The 21,003-nt window shown below is 42.1% G+C and overlaps 1 protein-coding gene across 5 annotated transcripts in view; it reads left to right on the top strand.

Moving 5' to 3' along the window:
- Positions 1–7,369: 7,369 nt before the first annotated feature.
- Positions 7,370–21,003, top strand: part of GPATCH2L (G-patch domain containing 2 like) — a 55,529-nt gene continuing 41,895 nt past the window's right edge. Inside the window, exons 1-2 of one of the 5 annotated variants that reach the window (XM_004739199.3) lie at positions 7,370–7,472; positions 9,639–10,310. In XM_004739199.3, coding sequence (XP_004739256.1) covers positions 9,649–10,310 — 662 coding nt within the window. In that variant the 5' untranslated portion in view covers positions 7,370–7,472; positions 9,639–9,648. Of the gene's footprint in view, positions 7,473–7,517; positions 9,130–9,638; positions 10,311–21,003 lie in introns of those variants that run through there. The other 4 variants (XM_045072043.1, XM_013058343.2, XM_045072049.1 and 1 more) reach the window with 4 other exon arrangements.

Genomic DNA, 21,003 nt, shown 5'->3' with positions numbered 1-21,003 from the left:
CCCTCCCCCTCTGTCTGCCTCTCTGCCTACTTGTGATCTCTCTCTCTGTCAAATAAATGAACAAATCTTAAAAAGAAAGAAAGAAAGAAACATGATGACACTAAGACTCATAATAATCAAACACTTAAAACTAGTGCTTGACAAAATCTTAACAGCAGCAACAATAAAAACATATCACACATAGTGGGGAAAATGATAAGAATGACAATAGATTTTATCTTGGAAATAATATAAACCAGAAGACAATGGAGCAACAGCATTAAGGTAATGAAAGAAAAATGCCATTAAGCTAGGATTCTATAGTCAGCAAACTTGCTCCCCCCAAAATGAAGACAATATAAAGACTTTCTCAGGTAAGCCTGAAGAATCACCACCAATATACCAGGGCTACACAAGAAACGTTAACGAAATACTTCAGGCAGGAGGAAAATGATACCACACAGAAACTGGGGTCTCTGCAGAGGAATGGTAGATAGCACCAAAAATGGTATTTGTAGAATTATCACTTTTCTTTTGAATTATGACTTTTCTTATTTTAAAAATCTCTTTAAATGATAACTGACTATTGAAGGCAAACAAATAACAAGGTATGGTGGGATTTCTGCCATATGTAGTAGTAAACTGTATAACAATAGCACAATGGCTGGGAGAGAGGAAATGGAAGGATACTATTGCAAGCTTTTTGTACTAGGCATAAAGTGTTACAGTATTATTTGAAGACATACCAAGATGAGTTAAAGATGTGTACTAGAAACCCTAAAGCAACCACAGAAGGATAACTACTAAGCTAACAGTGGCAATAAAATGAAATAATAAAATACACCCAATTCAAAAGAAGGAAGACAAGGAGGGGGAAAGGAACAAAAGAAGAGATGGGACAAATAGAAAATAAAAAGCAAGGTTATAGGTTTAAACCTAACTCTTACTGGCTGAGTCGTATTCCCTGCAAATTCATGGGTTGATGTACCTCAGAATGTGACTGTATTTGGTGAAAGGGTCTTTAAGAGGTAATTAAGTTAAAATTGGGTTGTTAGTATTGGGCCCCAATCCACTTTGACTGGTGTCTTTATAAAAAGAATTTGGAATTTGATACATAACTAGAGAAGGAAGACCATGTGAAGGCAGGGTTCAGAAGAAACCAAACCTCCCAATAGTTTGATCTTTGATTTTTCAAGTCTCTGGAACTGTGAGAAAATAAATTTCTCTTGTTTAAGCCACCAAGACCATGGTACTTTGTTATAACAGCCCTTGTAAACTAATACATTCACCATATGGATAATCTTATTAAATGTAAATATTCTTTTTTTTTTTTTAATGTATTTATTTGACAGAGATCACAAGCAGGCAGGCAGAGAGAGAGAGAGGAGGAAGCAGGCTCCCCGCTGAGGAGAGCCCGACGCGGGACTCGATCCCAGGACCCTGAGATCATGACCTGAGCCGAAGGCAGAGGCCCTAACCCACTGAGCCACCCAGGCGCCCCTAAATGTAAATATTCTAAACCTTGGTTCCCACCACCACAAAAGGCAATAAGATTTTATAAATAAGATTTTATTTATTTATTTGACAGACAGAGATCACAAGTAGGCAGAGAGGCAGGCAGAGAGAGAGGAGGAAGCAGATTCCCCACTGAGCAGAGAGACCAATGCAGGGCTCAATCCCAGAAACCTGGGATCATGACCCGAGCTGAAGGCAGAAGCTTTAACCTACTGAGCCACCCGGGTGCCTCTTCCTACTCTCCTTGATGGACACGGCCTGTATTAGTAACATATCTCCAGAGACTGTTGGGAAACAATTCTGGGAAGATTCTGGAATGTCCAGGATCGGTTTAGGAATGATGACAGCAGAGAAAAGGGGACCTAGAAAAACACTGTGGAGATGAGAAGATGAGAAATTCCTGCTTTCATCAAACAGTGCCCAGCAGATAGAAAGGCAAAAAGAAAGACAATGTCCGCTTTCTTATGATATCTATGTTCTAGTGGCTGGTGACAGACTATAAGCAAGTACACATCAAATAAACAAGGTGATGTTGGATTATGACACAAGCCACAGGGAATAAGGAGGATGAGATAGAAAATGGCTCGGGGAATAGAATTCCTTCAGATGGTGTTAGGAAATCTCTCTATGTGAAGGTGATGTTTTAGCTAAGACTCCAAAGATGAGGAGATCCCCCACCCATGCCTACAAAGCCCTGTAGACAGGTATTCTTGGTTGCAGGATGGCATTTGCCAAGGCCCTGGGGGATGCGAAGAGAGAGCTCTTTGTGGGCTGGTATGGTGGGGAAAGGGGTCAAGGTGAAGCTGAGACATAGGCAGGGGCCAGATCATAGGTGCTGAGGTCATGGTGAGTACTCTCTGTTTACTCTAACTGCAGGGAATCTAATGAACCAGCAGCAGAGGTGCTTTTCCTATGGTGTGGTGTGGTGTGGTGTGGTGTGTGTGTGTGTGTGTGTGTGTGTGTGTGTGTGTGTTTTGTGGGAAGGACACAGGGACACAAGAGGGAGAAACCTATTAATTTTCCCACATGTGGATCCTTTTCAGCTGGTGATTTTCTCATTCAACCAACACTTTTGCTTTAATGGTCCATTAAGGGAAACTCGTTGGCTAGACTCTCTTCCTTTTCTCAGTAACTACTAATTTTTTGCAGCACTTAATTTGTGGTGGGTTCTGTGCTAAATGGTTTGCATTCGTTATGTCTATTTAATCTCCACTGAAGGGACGTGTACATTCTATTATTGTCTCCGTTTCACAGAGGGTGAAGCAGGTGCTCCAAGAGTTTAAGCAGTTAGCTCTGGACACAGCTAGTCTGTTCCCGCGTTTTACCCTTGACTTTCCTCCTGCCTCTACTGTCAGCTGCTTGCAGTCGGCCCCAAACTCCATGTCATCAGTGACTTTAGCTATCAAGCAAGATAGCATTTCCTTAGAACTAGTCTTCACCAATTTTCCTTTTGGTTCTCTTTTTTCTTAAATTTCTCCCTTTTCTGGCTTCTGTACAGTCGTTCTCTTCAGATGCTCTCTGTTCTTTTGAGCTGTCTCCTTCAACCCCCCAGACTTTTCTTGTCATGCTCTTTCTTTGAGTGGTCCCACCTCTGACTGACATCATCACTTGAAGGTGGAGTTTTTATTTAAATTTTCTCTTAAGATGGAGACAATCCCTTCTAATTTCCTGTTTCAGCATTTAGTCAGCAAATATATATATATATTTACACACACACACATATATGTATATATACATATATATTTTATATACATATATACACATATATATTTTTATACATATATATATACATATATATATATATTTAATTGGCAACAGTTACTGGGCACCTACCACATGCAAAGTGTTGTTCTAGGCATTGATGAGAATATAATGGCTAGGACAGGATCTCTGAGGCAGTGGGATTGGCTTCATTTTTGTTCATACAGCTCTATTGCCAGAGCTTGATATAGGTGCTTGGTATATATTTGTGGAATGAGTAATTTAGCTGGGGAGGCAAACTTGCACATAATTGGCTCTAATTCAAGGTTGAATGGAGAAAATGCTCTAGTAAAGATGCCAGGTGGTACTGAGGGAGTCCAACAGAGTAGACAAGCAAGCGGAAGTCTTCATGGAGGTCATAGACAAGCAAGGGGAAGTCTTCTGGAGTTCCCATAAGCATTCAACCTTTAAATCACCCTAAATCGTAGTATTGCTCAAGAAATAGGAAGTGAGGGGCGCCTGGTTGGTTCCGTCAGTTAAGCATCTGACTCTTGATTTCAGCTCAGGTAATGATATCAGGATCGTGAACTCAAGTCCCACATCACGCTCTGTGCTCAGTATGGAGTCTGCTTGGGACTCTCTCCCTGTCTCTCTGCCCCTGTCCCATTTGTACTCTCTCTCTCAAATTAAAAAAAAATAAGACCTTAAAAAGAAAAAAGAAATGGCAAGTGATCTGGTGTGCTCAAGTATGATGCAAGAGATAGTGAAAGACAGATGAGGTGCAATTGTATTTTGGGACTCTCACTCTGCTGCCAGTGTAGAGAATGACTTGCTTGGGGACAGACCATCCAGAAGAGTGGTTGCCTATCCAGGCCAACGGCACAGGACAAACAAAACAGGGAGAGTGGATGCAAGAGTACTATAAAAGTAAAATCTATGAGGCTTGGCATTTAATTAGATAAAGGGGCATAAGAAAGAAGCAGGAACTTGGGGCGCCTGGGTGGCTCAGTGAGTTAAGCCTCTGCCTTTGGCCTCAGGTCATGATCTCAGGGTCCTGGGATGGAGCACCGCATCAGGCTCTCTTTTCAGCAGGGAGCCTGATTCCCCTTCTCTCTCTGCCCGCCTCTCTGCTTATTTATGATCTCTCTCTTCTCTGTCAAGTAAATAAATAAAATCTTTAAAAAAAGAAAGAAAGAATCAGGAACTAAAAATGACTTCAAACCGTCTCACCTCGGTGACTGCATGATGGTGTTAACATTTCCCAAACAGGGAACAGTGGAGAAGGGGAAGATTTGATAGCGACTATGGAAGAAACTAAGCTTTGTCTCAACATCTTAAATTGGAGATGCTGGTGGAGTAAACCAGGGAAGATAACTAACAGAAAGCTGAAAATAAAAGTTGAATTTCAAGAAATATGGGAGCGTTCAGAGCTGACTGAGGCAACTGACATCATGGGAGATGCTGTGATTTGTGGGAGAGAACTTTTTTCATAGTTTTATTTTATTTATTAAAATTTTTTATTTGAATATACTTGATACACAATCTTTTATTAGTTTCAGGTGGACAACATAGTGATTCAACTTCTCTATATGTTATACTATGCTCGCCCCAAGAGCAGCTACCATCTGTCACTATACAATGTTATTACGGTATTTTTGACTATATTCCCTTTGCTATGTCTTTTGTTCCCATGACTCATTCATTTCCATCACTGGAGATCTGTATCTCCCACTCCTCTTAACCCATTTTTTCCTTCCCCCTAGGCAACCATCAGTTTGTTCTCTGTATTTATAAGTCTGCTTCTGCTTTTTGTTTGTTTATTCATTTTTTTGATTCCACATATGAGTGAAATCATATGGTATTTGTCTTTCTCAATCTGACTTACTTCACCCTCTATGTCCATCCACGTTGTTGCCTTTTTAAAGGCTGAGTAATATTCCTGTGTGTGTGTGTGTGTGTACACCACATTTTTTTTTAATCTATTTATCAATGGACACTTAGTTTGCTTGTGGGAGAGAACTTCACTTAACCAAAAAAGAGGGCTGATGGTTGCGAACAACTTTAGAACAATTTTTCTCTCCTGTGAAAGTTACAAATTTGGTGTGTCCAAAATGGAATTAATCACTTTCTCACCAAAGCTGTTTCTCTTCTTGACTTCTCTAGCTGTGTAAATGGTACTGACCACTCTCTTCATCGTGCTGGCACCCAACTTCAGTCCTCCTAGTCTCTTTCCTTAATTCTTTACATTGTAAGTTTCATCTATTGAAAATTCTGAAAAGGGGAGGCTGGGTGTCTCAGTCAGTTAAGCATCTGCCTTTGGCTCAGGTCATGATCCCAGGGTCCTGAGATTGAGTCCCATGTCAGGATCCCTGCTCAGCAGGGAATCTGCTTCTGCCTCTGTCCCCCCCACCCCACTTGTGCTCCCTCTGTCTCTCTCACATTCTCTCTCTCTCAAATACATAAAATCTTAAAAAAAAAAGGGAAAGAAAATGCTGAAAATCCATAAAAATATCTATCAGGTAGAAGATATGGTCATTTATAATGGAACTATTTTCAGTGATGTGTAGTGTATCACTTTAGTTACATTCCCAGGCAAGTACAGATTTAATTTCCTGTATACATGAATACATCATACTCTATTTTTTTAGAATAACCTTTTTATTGGAGTAACACAGTCATGTAGGAATGTACACAACCAGAAACTGATGACTTTTCGTTCATTATTCTTCCACATCAACTTTAAAAGGATATAGAGTTATTCCATCCCATAGATGTACCATAATTTAGATAACTAATCCCTGTTGTAGGATTTTTCTTTCTAGTCTTCTCACCCCTCTCTCCACAATTTAAAATTTTTGTGCCAATTTTCAGTTTTTCTTCAGAATAAAATTCCTCAAAGGCAGAATTTCTGGGTCAAAGGTATGTGCATTTGAAAAAAATAACCTTTTTATTTTAGACTAGTATTAGGTATGCAGAAAAATTACAAAGGTACTACAGGCAGTTCCTCTATATCCCATACTCAGTTTCCCCATTATTAACTTCTTCCGTTAATATATAGAACATTTGTCACAATTAATGAACCGACATTGAAACATTATTATTAACTGAATTCCATAGTTTATCCAAGTTCCTTTAGTTTTTACTTAATATCCTTTTTCTGTTTCAGTCTGCCAACTAGGATACTACACAACATTTAGTTGTCACATTTCCTTAAGCTTCCTCTTGGCTGTGACAATTTCTCAGACGTTCCTTGAGTTTTTTTGCCGTGAACAGTTTTGAGGAATACTGGTCAAGCATTCTGTAGAACGTCCCTCATTTGGAGTTTGTCTGATTTATTTCTCTGGATTAGACTGGGTGTACGGGATTTGGAAGGAAAATATCAAAGAGGTAAAATGCCACTTTCATCATATCATAGCTAGCATACACAGGATCAGGGTGATTTATCACTGTTCATGTTAACCCTGATCACCTGGCCGAGGTAGTACTTGCCGAGTGTCTCCACTCTCCTCACTTCCCCTCTTTCCATACTGTGCTCTTTAGAAGGAAGTCATTACACACAGCCCACATTCAAGGGGTTGGGAGTTATACTTCAGGGTGAGTTATCTACATAAAGTCTTTGGAATTTTTCTGCACTAGAGATTTCTCTCCTTTTCCCCGTTTATTACTTTATTCATGTCTGTATTCATTAGTTTATGTCAGTAGAGATGCATGGGAATTGATTTTATACTTAGAGTTATAATCCCATAGTACTTTGTTTTGTTGCTCAAGGCATTTGTATTTGTAAGACTGAGTGATTCACTACAAAGGTACCAGGCTAATCGTTGTGCCAACTCTCAGTCAAGAATGAGGATCCATTTCCCCTCCATTTCACACACCCTTTCTAAAAGTAGGTCAGCAAACAAGGGCGAGGCCGAAGTCCCTCCCTAGTGCCCAATTTCTTGACGTCCCCGAGGCAGATGAGGCCAGCCCGGGGAGGAGTGTCCAGCCCCAGATGTGGACCTCATCCTTGACCCTCCCGCCCTTAGCCTCCGCCTCCCGGGGCCCCCCCAGTCCCTGTTCCGGCTTCTCCAAGGCCCCGCCTTCCGTGGGACGGAAGTGGGCGCGGCCACGGACCGGAAGCGCTGGGCAGGGGCGGGACTTCTCGAGTAGCCAGCCCCTCCCCCTCCACCACTACCCCACCCCTCCGGCCCGGACCGGAAATGAGGTCAGAAAGGGAAACCCCGGCGGGGAGACTCGGCCCCAAAAGCGGCGGCCATTGGAGGTGGCTGCGGCAGCTGGTGAGGGGGAGGAGTGGGTTGAGAGGGTCGGGGTCCAGGGGGCCGGCGCCAGCGGGGATCGGGGCTCCCGGCTGAGGCCGAGGGGCTATAGCCGCCACGGGGCTGCGGAGGTTGGCGGGAGGGGCGAGGGCGGCTGGGCCTTGTTTTTCAGGGCCCATCGACCCCATGCCGGGGAACGAGGTTCGGGCGTTTCCGGGGCGACAGTCACCTCTTCTCCTTTCTTCTTTCTGACTCTTTTGGGCAGGCGACAGCGTGAGGGCTTGGTGTCCCGAGCTGTGTTCGTTCTAGTGTTCGGGGGCGGGCCGGGGCGTGGGGGAGAGTCCTCCCAAACAAGCTCCTTCTTACATATGTGGCCATGTTGCGACCCCTGATTACGGAGGGTTCTTAGTCGCCAGGACTTCCTTTTTTTGCAGTTCTGCCCGGGAAGGACTGACCCCCTGCCCCGGTGAGCCCACAGGAGAAGTTGCTTCCTGACGCCTGCCTCCTCCCCCGCTCCTCGCAACCCGGTCTTTCGCTCCAGCCGTGCGGCTGCCTTTCCCCTTCTTTTCTTTGCGTGACTTACCTTTCCTCTTCTCGAGTGCTTGCTGGACAAGGGCTTTCTCTTGGAGCGTGCACCCGAGACTGAAGGTGTGGGGGGCTCAGGGTTCTGTCACCGGCTGTTCGAATTGCATTCCCTTAGATCGGAAAGGATTCTGCACAAACAGCTGCCAGTTCTGTAACTTGGCTCCACGTTAAAGTGTACAGTTCTGCCTGAGTCTTAAAAGCAGTAGTTCTTTAATAAGGAAATAGGTTTAGACGTGATGTCCCCACATGTTTTGGTCTTAAGGGCAGTTGTCTCCCAGACCCCCGTCAGGACCTCGTATTGCTTGAAAGGACGTGGTCATTTTATGTTCTGTGGCTTTTGACACCTGGAGACGTTTTTGTGTGTTTGTTTGGTTGTGGAACTAGATGTCCCATTGCTCCCACCCATGTGATAGATAAGCCAGCCTCCTGTTTTCTTGCCTTTGAATTCATTGGCATAGGGACAGCCTGAAAAGAGGTTTTAGAAAGCCCTTTGCAAATGTAGACTGCATGAATGGAAATAGGGTCTGAGAGTGGTGGCTCACAGTTTTAAATTCTAATTATGGGCTTGAAATACTTTGGGCTTAAGGAGAGCTAGGGAAAAGATACTAAATTAATATGTATTTAATAAGGTATTGTAAAAATTATATTAGACATTTACCTTTAAAAGGGCATTTTGAAAATTGCTCGTACTGCTCTCATCCCTTGGAAGGTTTGCCTCTGAAGTGACCCCAGAAGTATGAGGGTTTGGCAAGAATGAATAGAAAAATAGAAAAATGTAGAAAGCGGTTAGCTACAAATCATAGAGACTCCATCTGTCCCTGTCATTTCAGCATCAGTTACGTCCTGATTTTGTGTGATTGGTACTAAAGCACATAATTATGATCACTTAATTTTCTGAAGGATGGAAGAAGAGCTTAGAAGCTGCTAATTGTTAAAAAAGATATGACATACCCGATAAAATTCCTTCCCTGCGAGCTTCCAGGTGGTAGTTGGGACCAGAGTGGGGGCAGACAGTGTCTTTTTTCCATTCAGGGTGCACATCTGGTTACCACAATTTCTTGGATCACTGAAACCGCAAGCAGTGGTCCTTAAAGTGAGTCACTAAGTTGTCTTTCTCCTCCCTTCCGCAAGTGACCCCAGCCCATGGAACAATTCTTTATCCATGGTTTTGGAAATTGTGTGTTTTTCTGCTCCTGTCTAAAGAGACTTTCTCTAATCTTTTTGGATTCGATCATCAGATAATTTAGTGACAAGTTTAATTGGGGAAAAGGGGAGGAAAGATTTATATCCCTGGCTTTGCTCATTTTTGCTAACATCCTAGTTGTGATCTGGTGAGTGATTTATTTTTATTTATTTATTTTTTTTTTGTGCTTTAAAAGCATGTTGACTTGAGGTACCTAACAAGGATAAACACCTCTGTTTTTAGTGGCTTAAAGGTGCATGGGTGTAGGAACAGTCTTAAGTGTAGCCAGATGAAAGATGACTTTATTTTCTGTAGATGGGGTGGACCCTGCAGTGCCATGATCTATTTTATAAAATTACTCTAAACAGCAGAATCCTATTCAGGTTTTCTTTTTCTTTTTCTGAACTTTCTTTTGGCAGATGTGGCCTCATGGATGAGCTGGTGCATGACTTAGCCTCAGCCTTAGAGCAGACATCCGAGCAGAATAAGCTTGGTGAGCTGTGGGAGGAGATGGCCCTGAGCCCTAGGCAGCAGAGGCGGCAGCTTCGCAAAAGGAGAGGCCGGAAGCGCCGTTCCGACTTCACTCACCTGGCGGAACATACCTGCTGCTACAGTGAGGCCTCCGAGTCGAGTCTTGATGAAGCCATCAAGGACTGTCGAGAAATGGCCCCTATTGCCAATTTTAGTGACTCCGATGACACAATGGTAGCCAAACGGCACCCAGCGCTCAATGCCATTGTTAAGAGTAAGCAGCACTCTTGGCACGAGTCTGACTCCTTTACCGAAAATGCACCGTGTCGACCGCTCCGTCGCCGGCGGAAGGTGAAGCGAGTGACATCGGAGGTGGCCGCCAGCCTTCAGCAGAAGCTCAAGGTGTCAGATTGGAGCTATGAGAGAGGCTGCAGGTTCAAGTCGGCTAAGAAGCAGCGTCTGTCCCGCTGGAAGGAGAATACTCCCTGGGCCTCCTCAGGTCATGGGTTGTGTGAATCAGCAGAAAATAGGACTTTCCTAAGCAAAACAGGAAGGAAAGAAAGGATGGAGTGTGAAGCAGATGAACAAAAACAGGGCTCTGATGAGAACATGTCAGAATGGTGAGCTCTCCCTTACTCAGAGATTTTCCTGGCTATTTTTACCCCAAGTCTTGATGAGTTCAGCTTTCTTTCCAAACCAGCCACCGTGGTGTTGACTTTGTAGCCCTCCCGTAAGCAGGCAGCTAGGGTTTATCTCTAGCTTTTTACAGTACATTCATGATTCTGTTTCCCTATGTCAAGAAGGCTGTGTATAAACAAACACATTTGTTTCTAAAAATTGTTTTTAAATGTGTACTTCACATGCGAAGCCATGAATTTTATTTTAAAAACAACTTGCTGCTGCTTATGCCATGTAGATCAAAAGTAGATGTTGGTAGAATGAGGGTCTCAGCAGAGGCTGGGGCGTGTGTTTGTGTACATGAGAAAATGCTGGTGCCAGGCACGTGGAGTTCGTGTATGTTCCTGGTAAGCTGCCTTTCCCCATCAAGAGTCATGGCTTTAGGTACTGGGCTATAATTCTGTTGTCTGCTCCTTCCAGTTTGACTCTGTGGAGCTTATTTTTTACAGCTGACATTCACGTAGTCTGAACACATAGTGGGCTTTGAAAATAACAGTACCAAATCCCATTAGTCTTATACTAGATGTCACTAGGCCAGAAACATTTGGGTCTTTTAGGTGCATGTTTAAAATGGCAGTGCAGTTTTTGGTGACTTTGTTTTTTATATCTCAGGTAGTCCTAGGAACATTGGACTAATCCCCACCTTGATACTTTAATATTATTCTTAATATCATTGTATGATAACTGTTTCTCAAGGAAGATGCTGTTGGTGTTTTGAATGGGGCAGTTCTTGGTGGTGAGGGACCACCCCCTGCTTTACCTGGGATTTGATATCCCTACATTGTTTCTATCTTCTTCATAGCATCAAATCAAATGGCTTTATGGGGGCTGCCTAGTGGGTTGGTAGTCCCAATCGAATGTTTAGAATTCCACTGTATGGTAGGACCGCTATTCGTATTTTGTAGAAGAGGAGATGGAGGTTAGTAGCATTTAGATAATTTGCCCAAGGTCACCCAGTGGCAAAACTGGGAATTGAACCTGATTCCAAAGTTCATACTTAACCACCATCTTTTGCTGCCCCTTTAGTGTCCCTTTTCCATGGCTCTTTTTCCGTCTCATCTTAGCTTAGAATATGTGGCTTTTCTTAGGACTTTCCTCTTGAAGTTTGTCTGAAAAACAAAGACATAAATCTTAGGAACTATGAGGTGAAGCTATGTCAGTAATAGGGAAAGCTGCTTAGATGTTTATCCCTGTACCTTTCATGGGAGATTTTAAATCCAGCTTTAACAGTTTTTCTGACTAACTTTATATTTGCCAGTCTGCACAACCAGATAAGCTTATAATTTCGCTTCTTAATTTTCTTTTAATGTATCTCCTCAGACTTAGTTGCCCAGTTTATATGTATGATTTTGGGTTATAAAGTTTTTTTTGTTGGTGTTATTTTTAATCAAATAAATGTTTAGTCAACTTACAGCCTTTTACAATACCAAAACCCTTGATTGAGGCATTTAAGTTTGTTTCAGTATCAAACCTATATGCCAAATAATTTATTGTTGAGAATAGTGATTTTTAATTGTTTTTTTGCAATGATAGCTTGTATATATTTTTTCCCCAGAATTTCTTGTTAAATTATGACATAATTGTAGGTGAGAGACTGTTAACTCTGTCTGCTCTTAATAGTCTGAGAATGGTTCCAGATAGGGAGTCCGAATTTAGCAGTGAGGCCTTCAGTCCTTCCAGTTCTTTCTTACCCCAGACACATCTATTGCACGTTATAGTCAGGTTGTAATAATAAACATTCTGGTTATATGAGAGCCTGGGTAAGTGGAAGCAGGCAGCAGTTCTTACGAAATTCTTTTCTAAATTGAGAAGATCTTGTCGTGTCGTGCCCCCCCACCCCGCCATTTGTGCTATTTGCCTGGTCCGTGACTTCAGAGGTCTTTAATAACGTGGCCTTGTAGCTGTGAGGGAATAATAGGCAGAGTAGTAGCAGACCGAAAATGAGAATACTACGTCTTTAGAATCTCACTGTTTGGGAGTCTTAAGTATATGCCTTATGTTGATTCATCTGTAGTTATGAGCAGAAGTGCTTTGTATTCCCCCCCCCCCCACCAAAATCTACCCTGTGGAGAAAGAGAGGAGACTGCAAATTATATTCAGTCTCTCAAGTAAGATGGAACTAAAATCTTCTTCCCTCAATTATTATTATTATTTAAAGATTTTTTTTTTTTATTTAGGGGAAAGAGAACAGGAGCCGGTGAAAGGGCAGAGGGAGAAGCAGACTCCCCACTGAGCAGGGAGCCTGACCCGGGCTTGATTCTGAACTCCAGGATCATGGCCTGAGCCGAAGGCAGATGTTCAACCAACTGAGTCACCCAGGCACCCCTAGAACCTTACTTTTTATGAGTCATTGAGGATTGTCAGCCTGTATGATTCAAACTTGTAGAATTATTAGGATGAAGGTGATCATTAAATTTAACCTAGCCTTGTCAGTGATACAGTTTTTTTAAAAAAATGTATGTCATGAGTTTTAGGTTTGAAAATGTATGACTCAACCAGAGAGCTTTATTTCTAATTTCCTTAAACTCACTTTATTAATTAACCATGGAATAGCTTTAAACATGACCAATAATTCTTTTTTACTTCTCTTTTTCTGTTCTTCCTTCAATTCTGCACCAACCAATCCCTCAGGGATTCTGAGGAACTGAAAGTGGTTATGAGGTAGTAGTATTTTGTGCTTGCAAAAAGATCGGTTATTTTAATGTTTTCCTTTGTATGTGTGTTCCATTCTAAAATGGAGCGGTTCTTTTGTGCAATTACTTTCTACTGTTCTTATTCATATTGTCTGTGTAGCAGCCATTAGGTGATTCATAGCCTGATTTTGCTCTGTTTTTCACTAACACATTTGTTTGTTCCCCTTGAATATAGTTTAGTTTCTGTTCTTTTATAAGTGAATCAGTTTGGTGTTGGCCTGAAGTCTCAGTCTGGAGCCTTTCTAAGGTGATGTATTAGAGGCCGATCTCACAGGAAAGAAAATATTCCTTTCTCTTGGAAGGCAAGTGACAGAGATAGAGTGCTAAACCTCCCCCTCCTTCTCCAGCCCAGGCTGACCTTCTGCGGCCCCTTGGTGCCTCTTGTTTTCTTATTTTTATAGAAAATCAATATCCCTTCTGACACAAACAATAGCTCAGAAGCAAGAATAAATGGGAGAAAGCTGAGATCTCTGTCCATCACCTTTCACTTTAACTCCCCCAAACTCTTTAATTATGAGCATGCTTTGCTCCAGGTGTTTGTGACAGTGAAATTGCTAAATGAGGACCATTTTAACAAAGATTGGGTGATCAGTAACTCTCTTGTTGGATCAATAGCATTCATTATTTCATGGTTAAGGTAAGTAGCCTCCTTTGCAAGTGGAGGTCATTAATCAGGGGCCACTGGAACTGTGGGAAAGAATATATGTGGTAGGTTGAGGTTGTTCTGTTTTCTGTTCCATAACTAGGGATGCTGACCGAGAGTACATGTACCATTGTTGCAGACGGTGCTGTTGCATTTGGGAATATTGAATAGCCAGCATGGTGTGCTTATGTAGATGTACTCCAAAGTCCTGCTAGTAGATCTTTAGGAACAACTAAGAAAGACAGCTTGGGAGGTGGATTTGATACTACTGTATTTGAAGATCTGTCTCTTGAAAGGAATGTGTTCGGATTATTTTGTGTGACTCTAGAGGACGGTGGTAGGACTCAAAGTAGAGGGTTCAGTGTTGCCTCAGTAACATTCCGAAAAATTTGAACTCTAAAAATGAAATGAATTGTTTGACGGGGTAGCGAGTTCTAGGTTACTGAAGGGGTTCAAGCCTGGGCCTTGGGGACCATGTGCTAAGTTAGTGTAGAGTTGGTAGAGGTTGTGCTGTATGATCTTTCTGTCATTCTTTTTAGTCACAGCCCCATTCCAGGGCATCATTGTAACTTCATACTTTAAAAAGCATCTGGGTGCCTGGGTGGCTCAGTGGGTTAAAGCCTCTGCCTTCGGCTCTGGTCATGATCCCAGGGTCCTGGGATAGAGCCCTGCATCGGGCTCTCTGCTCAGCGGGGAGTCTGCTTCCCCCATTCTCTCTGTCTGCCTCTCTGCCTACTTGTGATTTCTGTCTGTCAAATAAATAAATAAAAAACTTAAAAAAAAAATGAAAATAAAAAGCATTTGATAGGCAGGATCAGCTGCCCACCAAAATACTTACAAAGACATAAAACATGTAAACTCGTATCACCAGGACCTAGCACTTAGAGTTGGCTCTTGCCAAGATTTCCTCAAACCACAAGGCTGCTACCTGTGAGGTCGGAAGCCCACATCAGCAGTGCCGAGCTGACGCTGAAGGCAGGGAGCGAGAGCCTTCCTCCTTTCTCTGTAGTCAGACCTTTGTTCACAAATACAGGGTTCATTTCAGTCAGAAAATCAGGCAGCTGCAGTTTGAGCCAGAGTAGTGGTCCATCCTGCGGGAGTCCCCCCTCACTCACAGTTTCTTTCAGTGGTTTGAGTTACCCGCAGGCAGGTTCAGTCTGGTGCAGTCTGGAAGCCCTGCCCTATCGTCAGAAGTAGTCGTAGTAGCCCAGCACTGCCTCACAGAGCCTGCGTCATTCAGCTCACTTCAGCTCGGGACGTAGCCGTTTTATCCTCTCCCATGATCCTAGGAAGAAGAGTGAGAATCATAAGGTATTTTGAGAGAAAGAGACTACATTCATAAAACTTTTATTATGCTATGTTGTGCTGTTTTATTATTGGTTATTGCTTGTCTTTTACTGTGCTTAATTTATAAATAAAACAGTCACAGATTTATGTGTAGGAACAAACATAGCATATCGGAGGGTTAACTACAGTTTCAAGCATCCACTGGGGGTATTAAAGTGGCTGCTGTGGATAAGGGGGAACTACCGTACTTCCCAGTTGGTATCTTTCCATCTTCATTTGGAGGCTCTAACTACCAGAATACACTTGGATAGGGAATTAGTGTTTTCTGTGTGTGCATTTGTGTTTGGGGTAGGAGGCAGTCACAACAAATTGAATCCTAGGAAATAGATTCTCCAAGAATAAAGTTTACTGTTGGCATGGGCAGAGAAGAAAAAAATCACTTAGTGGTGCATTCCAGAAATTGTAATGTTTTATATACCTTATATATTTCAGACCCTTGAGAGTTAGAAGAAGATCCTGTCTTAGTCCAACATAGCTAAATGAGAGAAAAGCTACCAGTGACATGGGGCACTGCACATTGCCCCAGTGACCAGCGCCTCTGCACATTGTCTTGGCCAGCTGTAGTGTGAGAAGAACATGTTTCCCGTATCCAGGGGACTAGAGAGTGGGACCAGGGGTAATTTACACACCCTTTCTATTGACAAATAACCAGATTTTAGGTAAACCAGTTCTCAAGAAGAGTCCTTTGAGCAAGTTCTGCAGAATAAGGGAAAAGGAACTTCATTCTGAAAGTTTAGAGGAAAAACATATCTTTGAAAATGATTGCCAGTGGAAACCAGAAGAACATTTCAGAAAATCTTCTTTAGGATGCATGAAGACATAGTCACTTTTTTATTTGGTTGGTTTTTGTTGGTTGGTTTTAAAGTTTTTTGGTGTTGTTTTATTTTTAGGATTTTATTTATTTATTTGACAGACAGAGATCACAATTAGGTGGAGAGGCAGGCGGGGGGGGGGGGTTGGGGGGCGGGCGGGCGGGTAGGTAGGCTCCCTGCTGAGCAGAGAGCCCGACATGGGACTGGGTCCCAGGACCCTGGGATCTTGACCTGAGCCAAAGGCAGAGGCTTTAACCCACTGAGCCACCTAGGCGCCCGTATTCTAAAGTCTTTGTTTAAATTCTAGTTAACATAAAGTGTAATACTGGTTTTAGGAAGTACTCATCACTTACATATAACACCTAGTGTTCACAAGTGCCCTCCTTAATCCCCATCACTATTTAGCCCACTTCCCACCCACTTCCCCTGCAGCAACCCTCAGTTTGTTCTTTATAGTTCAGAGTTTCTTATGGTTTGCCTCCCTCCCCCATTTTCCCTGTGTTTCATCTGTTCGGTTTCTCAGATTCCACCTACGAGTGAAATCATACAATATTTGTGTTTGAATGACTTATTTCACTTTGAAAGAGGAGCAGTAAATCATAAGGACAAGGTGGCTATTTGAAAAGCCAGTAGTATGGGAAGAGAATTGTAGGGAAATTTGAAATGTAATTGCAGTGTTAAAACAGGAGATTCAGTGTGTAAGGCTGACGATTCACAGACCTGTACCCCTGGGGCAAATAATATATGTTAATTAAAAAAAATAAAAAAAAAATTTAAAATAAAAAACAAAAAAGAACAATTCATTTTGCTGAAAATTGATTTGATGTGGAAAACTTTGAAGCCCTCCCAAAATGCAGAGAGAGGAGGTAAAAATGAGAGAAAAGTTGATCTATCTGGAGGACAAAGGATAGAGGCCCGGTCTGTGAGTAAATATTCCACAGGAAGAAACTGAAGAATTGGAATAATGATTTTTAAAATACAACTAAAGAGAAAAAGTGTTCTGAGTCGAAAAAATTAAGTGTAAAGATTAAAAGGGAAAAACAAATGAAAAAACACATCTACCTAGACGTATCCTGGCAAAATTTTGCATTCTGCGTTGGTGGAGGGAACAGAACAGATCTAAAGAACAATTTTAAAAGGTATGAGAAAAACACCAGCATTTATCCCTGCCGTACTAAATGTGAGGGGCTACAGTTGCCTTTAGAATTTCGACTGGGGGTAAGGTTGCTCTTCCCACTCCTCCCTGAATTTTATATACAGCTTAGATAGATTTCGTATGCAAAGGCAGCAGAAAGACATTTTCAGACATTCAGGTCTCAGAATATATGCTCTTTAAAAATTGACTCTGAAAAGACATTTCATCTAACTGAAGATGAATCTCTTAGCTCTAAGAAAAGGTAAGTCCTTAAAGGATGGGTGGGTTTCTCTAAGGCACAGTCCCCAGTGCAATAACTGAGGCATAGTCCTGAGGAAAATCATTACCTTTACAAAGTATACCTGGGGCAGGGGCCGCATTAATGAGCCCGTGAACCCAGTGAGGTGGTTTTCTAGCATGGTGTCCTCCCTCTAAATGAAACCGAAAACCAAGCTCCTTCATTATACATTCTTATAACCTATTGTGAGACTAATTTTACAGTTGATGTGAGATGTTTCTCTGAAAAACCTCTCCCTCAGTCATATTTACTTTAGGACTCTGAGGTCTGATTATATATGGTTATAAGTCTACCACCTTGACCCAGGAAAAAAATTGAGCAAAGATTTTTTTGGGCTATTTAAAAAAAAAAAATCAGTGGGTGAGAAATCTGGGTATTAACTTACTGATACCACCTTTTTGATTATAGGTGATAAATTAATTCTGTACCTCTTTATTTTAATTGACACAGGTATAAACTACTCTCATTCAATAACAAATTTGTAGTTCTTTGTGATTAGGAATATGAAAGACCAGCAAGCCGTCAGTTCAGAGGACAAACTGTTTTTTCCTCCCAATTATGAGAATACTGAGGGATATTTTAAAAATTTATTTTTTAGATTTTATTTATTTATTTGACAGAGAAAGAGATCACAAGCAGGCAGAGAGGCAGGCAGAGAGAGTGGGGGAAGCAGGCTCCCCACCTAGCAGAGAGCTCTGATGCAGGGCTCTATCCTAGGACCTTGGGATCATGACCTGGGCTGAAGGCAGGGGTTTAACCCACTGAGCCACCCAGGTGCCCCCTGAGAGATTGGTTTTATTGAGACTAGAAGCTTCTTGTTAGGGCTCAAAAGCAGGGAATTACTTTCAAAAAAGATTAATGAAAATGCTGTATTACTTACTGATGGAGAAAAAAAGCTGCCCTACAATTTAGTAGCTGTAAGCAACAAACATTTCCAGTTCCTGAAGTCAGGTATCTGGGAGCAGCATAGCTGGTGGTTCAGGTTCAGACTCTTTCATATTGTTGCAGATTGTTGGCCCTGGCTACCTTTGTTTCAAGGCACAACTGGGGCCAAAGAATCCACTTCAAGCTCATAGAGCTGTTGGCAGATTTTAATTCTTTATAAGCTGTTGGACTGAGAGTCTAGGTTCCTTTCCATGTGGGCCCCTCCACAGAGCTGTCAGTGTCCTCAAGACACGTGGTTGTTGGCTTTTCCCTAGAGGGAATGTTTTGAGAGAGCGGGAGAGTGAGAGCGTGCCAGCTTTTGCTTGAGTGCCCAAGATGGCAGCCATAGTCTCTTATAACCTAATCTCAGAAGTAACCTGCCATTACTTCTGCCTATGCTATTGGTTATACAGACTACCAGGCTGGGAAATACCAGGCGACTGGGATCATTGGGAATCATCTGACAGTCTTGTTACCATAGATGTCTCCCCATCCTCTGAGATTTTTTCCTTAGTATGAAGCTAGTTTGAGGAATGGTATTCTCAGAGTAATATTTCCTCTGGAATTTGGGGGAATGTTTTTTACTTTGATTTCAAAGGAAGAGCATTCAGGAACTCAAAGGGCAAGCAAGGGTATATATAGATCACTGAGAGTATATTTTGTTGTGTTTTAAATACGTATACTGAAAATGAATATTTATTTTTAAAAATTCAAGATATGGCATTGAGAGCTCTTTCTTTTCTTTTCTTTTCTTTTCTTTTCTTTTCGCTTAAGATTATTTTAGAGAGGAAGAGAGTGCAGGGGGTAGGGGCAAAGGAGAGGGAGAGAGAAGCCCAAGCATATACCATACTGTACATGGAGCCTGGAGCACTCAGTATTTCGCTGGGCCTATAGTAGAACTCCCAGTACATGATATTACTGGTCTCAGTAATTAACAGTAATATATTAATACTTTTCTTAAACTCAATTCAAGTACCAGACTGCTGTTTGAGATACTTTTGGTTTGGATATCTGCTGAGAGCTGCGTCTGCCTCTCTCGGATGAAACCCAGGGAAAATACTAGACTTCATAGGCCACATTTATTTTTCCATTCAAAATGAAAATAGATTTGAGTCCCATAGAATTCTTTTTTCTCTATGGAAGTTTAATTGAGAGTCCTATAGAATTGAGATTACTATTTTAATAAAAAGACTATCAGGAAATTACTATTATTAGCCTCTAAAGTAATAATGTTGGGCACATAAAAGAATTAGCACCATAGATGTAGCTTTTGAGTCTTTCATTTGCCTCTGTATAATGCTCTAGAATTCACAAAATGGGTTCACATGCCTCATGTCATCACATCCTCTAAAGAACCCATTCACTTTTTACATGCAGGAAATAGGATTAGAGATTGAAGGACCTGCCACAAAGGCCATAGGAGGGAAGCAGCAGAGTTGATCTGAAGGAGTTCACTCCATTTATGTAACATTTGCTGAAGGCCTGTTTTGTGCCAGGTGCTCTGCTAGGCATCCGGGACATTGGAATGAGTGAGATCTTTCCCTCTTACCCAGCCTGGATCTCTTGCTCTCCCTATAAATGCTCTTCTTTCTGCCCAGGCTAGGCAGGGAGGGATCCTCTGTACTACTTGAGTAGTTTCAGTTTACCAGTAGGCCTGAAGGTCCAGCTACCTTCTCATGATTCCATGGGATCCAGAGGCCCAAGACTCATTGAAGCTCTGGCAAGAGAATGACATTGTTACTACTATGGGATGTTGACCTCTGTCCCTGGACGCTGGTTTTATCCAACAGAAGGGCACAGCCTCCTCTCCTCCTCTGAAGTGGTGTTTCTTTTAACATGATGCCCTGCCCACTGCATCCTGTAGTTTGTTCATCCCTATAGGTGAGGGTTCTTAACTCTGACACTACTGACATTTTGAGCCAGATAATTTTGTTGTGAGGGCTGTCCTGTGGACCTTGTATTGTGGGATGTTTAACAGCATCCCTCCCTCTACCTGACAGATGCCAGTAGGAGACCAACTCCCCCTCCCCTGCTCCCAAGTCCTGACAAAATATTTCTCCAGACAGTGCCGGATGATCCTATGGGTATAGGGTTGGGGTGAGGGTGGGGTAGGGGTAGGGGTCGGGGAGGAAAGGAGTAAAATTGAGTTGAGAGTTACTGCTGGTGTTTCTAGGTGCTGAGATGGGGTTTCACTTCATTGACTTTGCTTTTACCAACAAGCATGAATTTCAGATTTAGAGAACTTAGTAAGACCAAAACACTGATCTCTTCTGTAGAATAAAAACACTGTAGTTTTAGAAACTTTTTAACTAAGAGTTTTTGCTAACTTGAAAAAATACTCTTTAACAGGGAAGGCACTTCATTTTCAGAACTTGGAAAACATTTTAACGTTCATACCAAGGTATACAGTGTTTAGCCGAGTGTTCACCCTGGAATTAATTCTTCAAGTTGATGAGAGGTATCAGTAGTGTTTTATTAAGCTTGATTCCTTGATAATCTACTTCTCTGAGAGTGGATGCCATGACCAATCACCTGGTCTACCAAGAGTGCCTTGAATTACAAAGATGCCAGGGTGGGAAGGTTTCTTATATAGACGTGTGATAAAACAGAAAAAGCAAAATGTTAATTGCAGTGTGTGATGTGCAGTAGATGTGATGGGGTGTGAGTGGTAATTGGAACTTCTTTCAACTTTCTCATCTGTTCAGAAATTTTCGTTATAAAATGTTGGCAGAGGAAAGCCTCTGGAACCGCAGGTTAGGGTGATTTTCTTTACACGCCCGTTA

The sequence above is a fragment of the Mustela putorius genome, unplaced genomic scaffold (genome assembly GCF_011764305.1).
Source record: "Mustela putorius furo isolate JIRA1106 unplaced genomic scaffold, ASM1176430v1.1 tig00000129_pilon_pilon_pilon, whole genome shotgun sequence".
Taxonomy (NCBI): Eukaryota; Metazoa; Chordata; class Mammalia; order Carnivora; family Mustelidae; genus Mustela; species Mustela putorius.
This window is presented reverse-complemented; position numbering and strand designations above follow the sequence as displayed.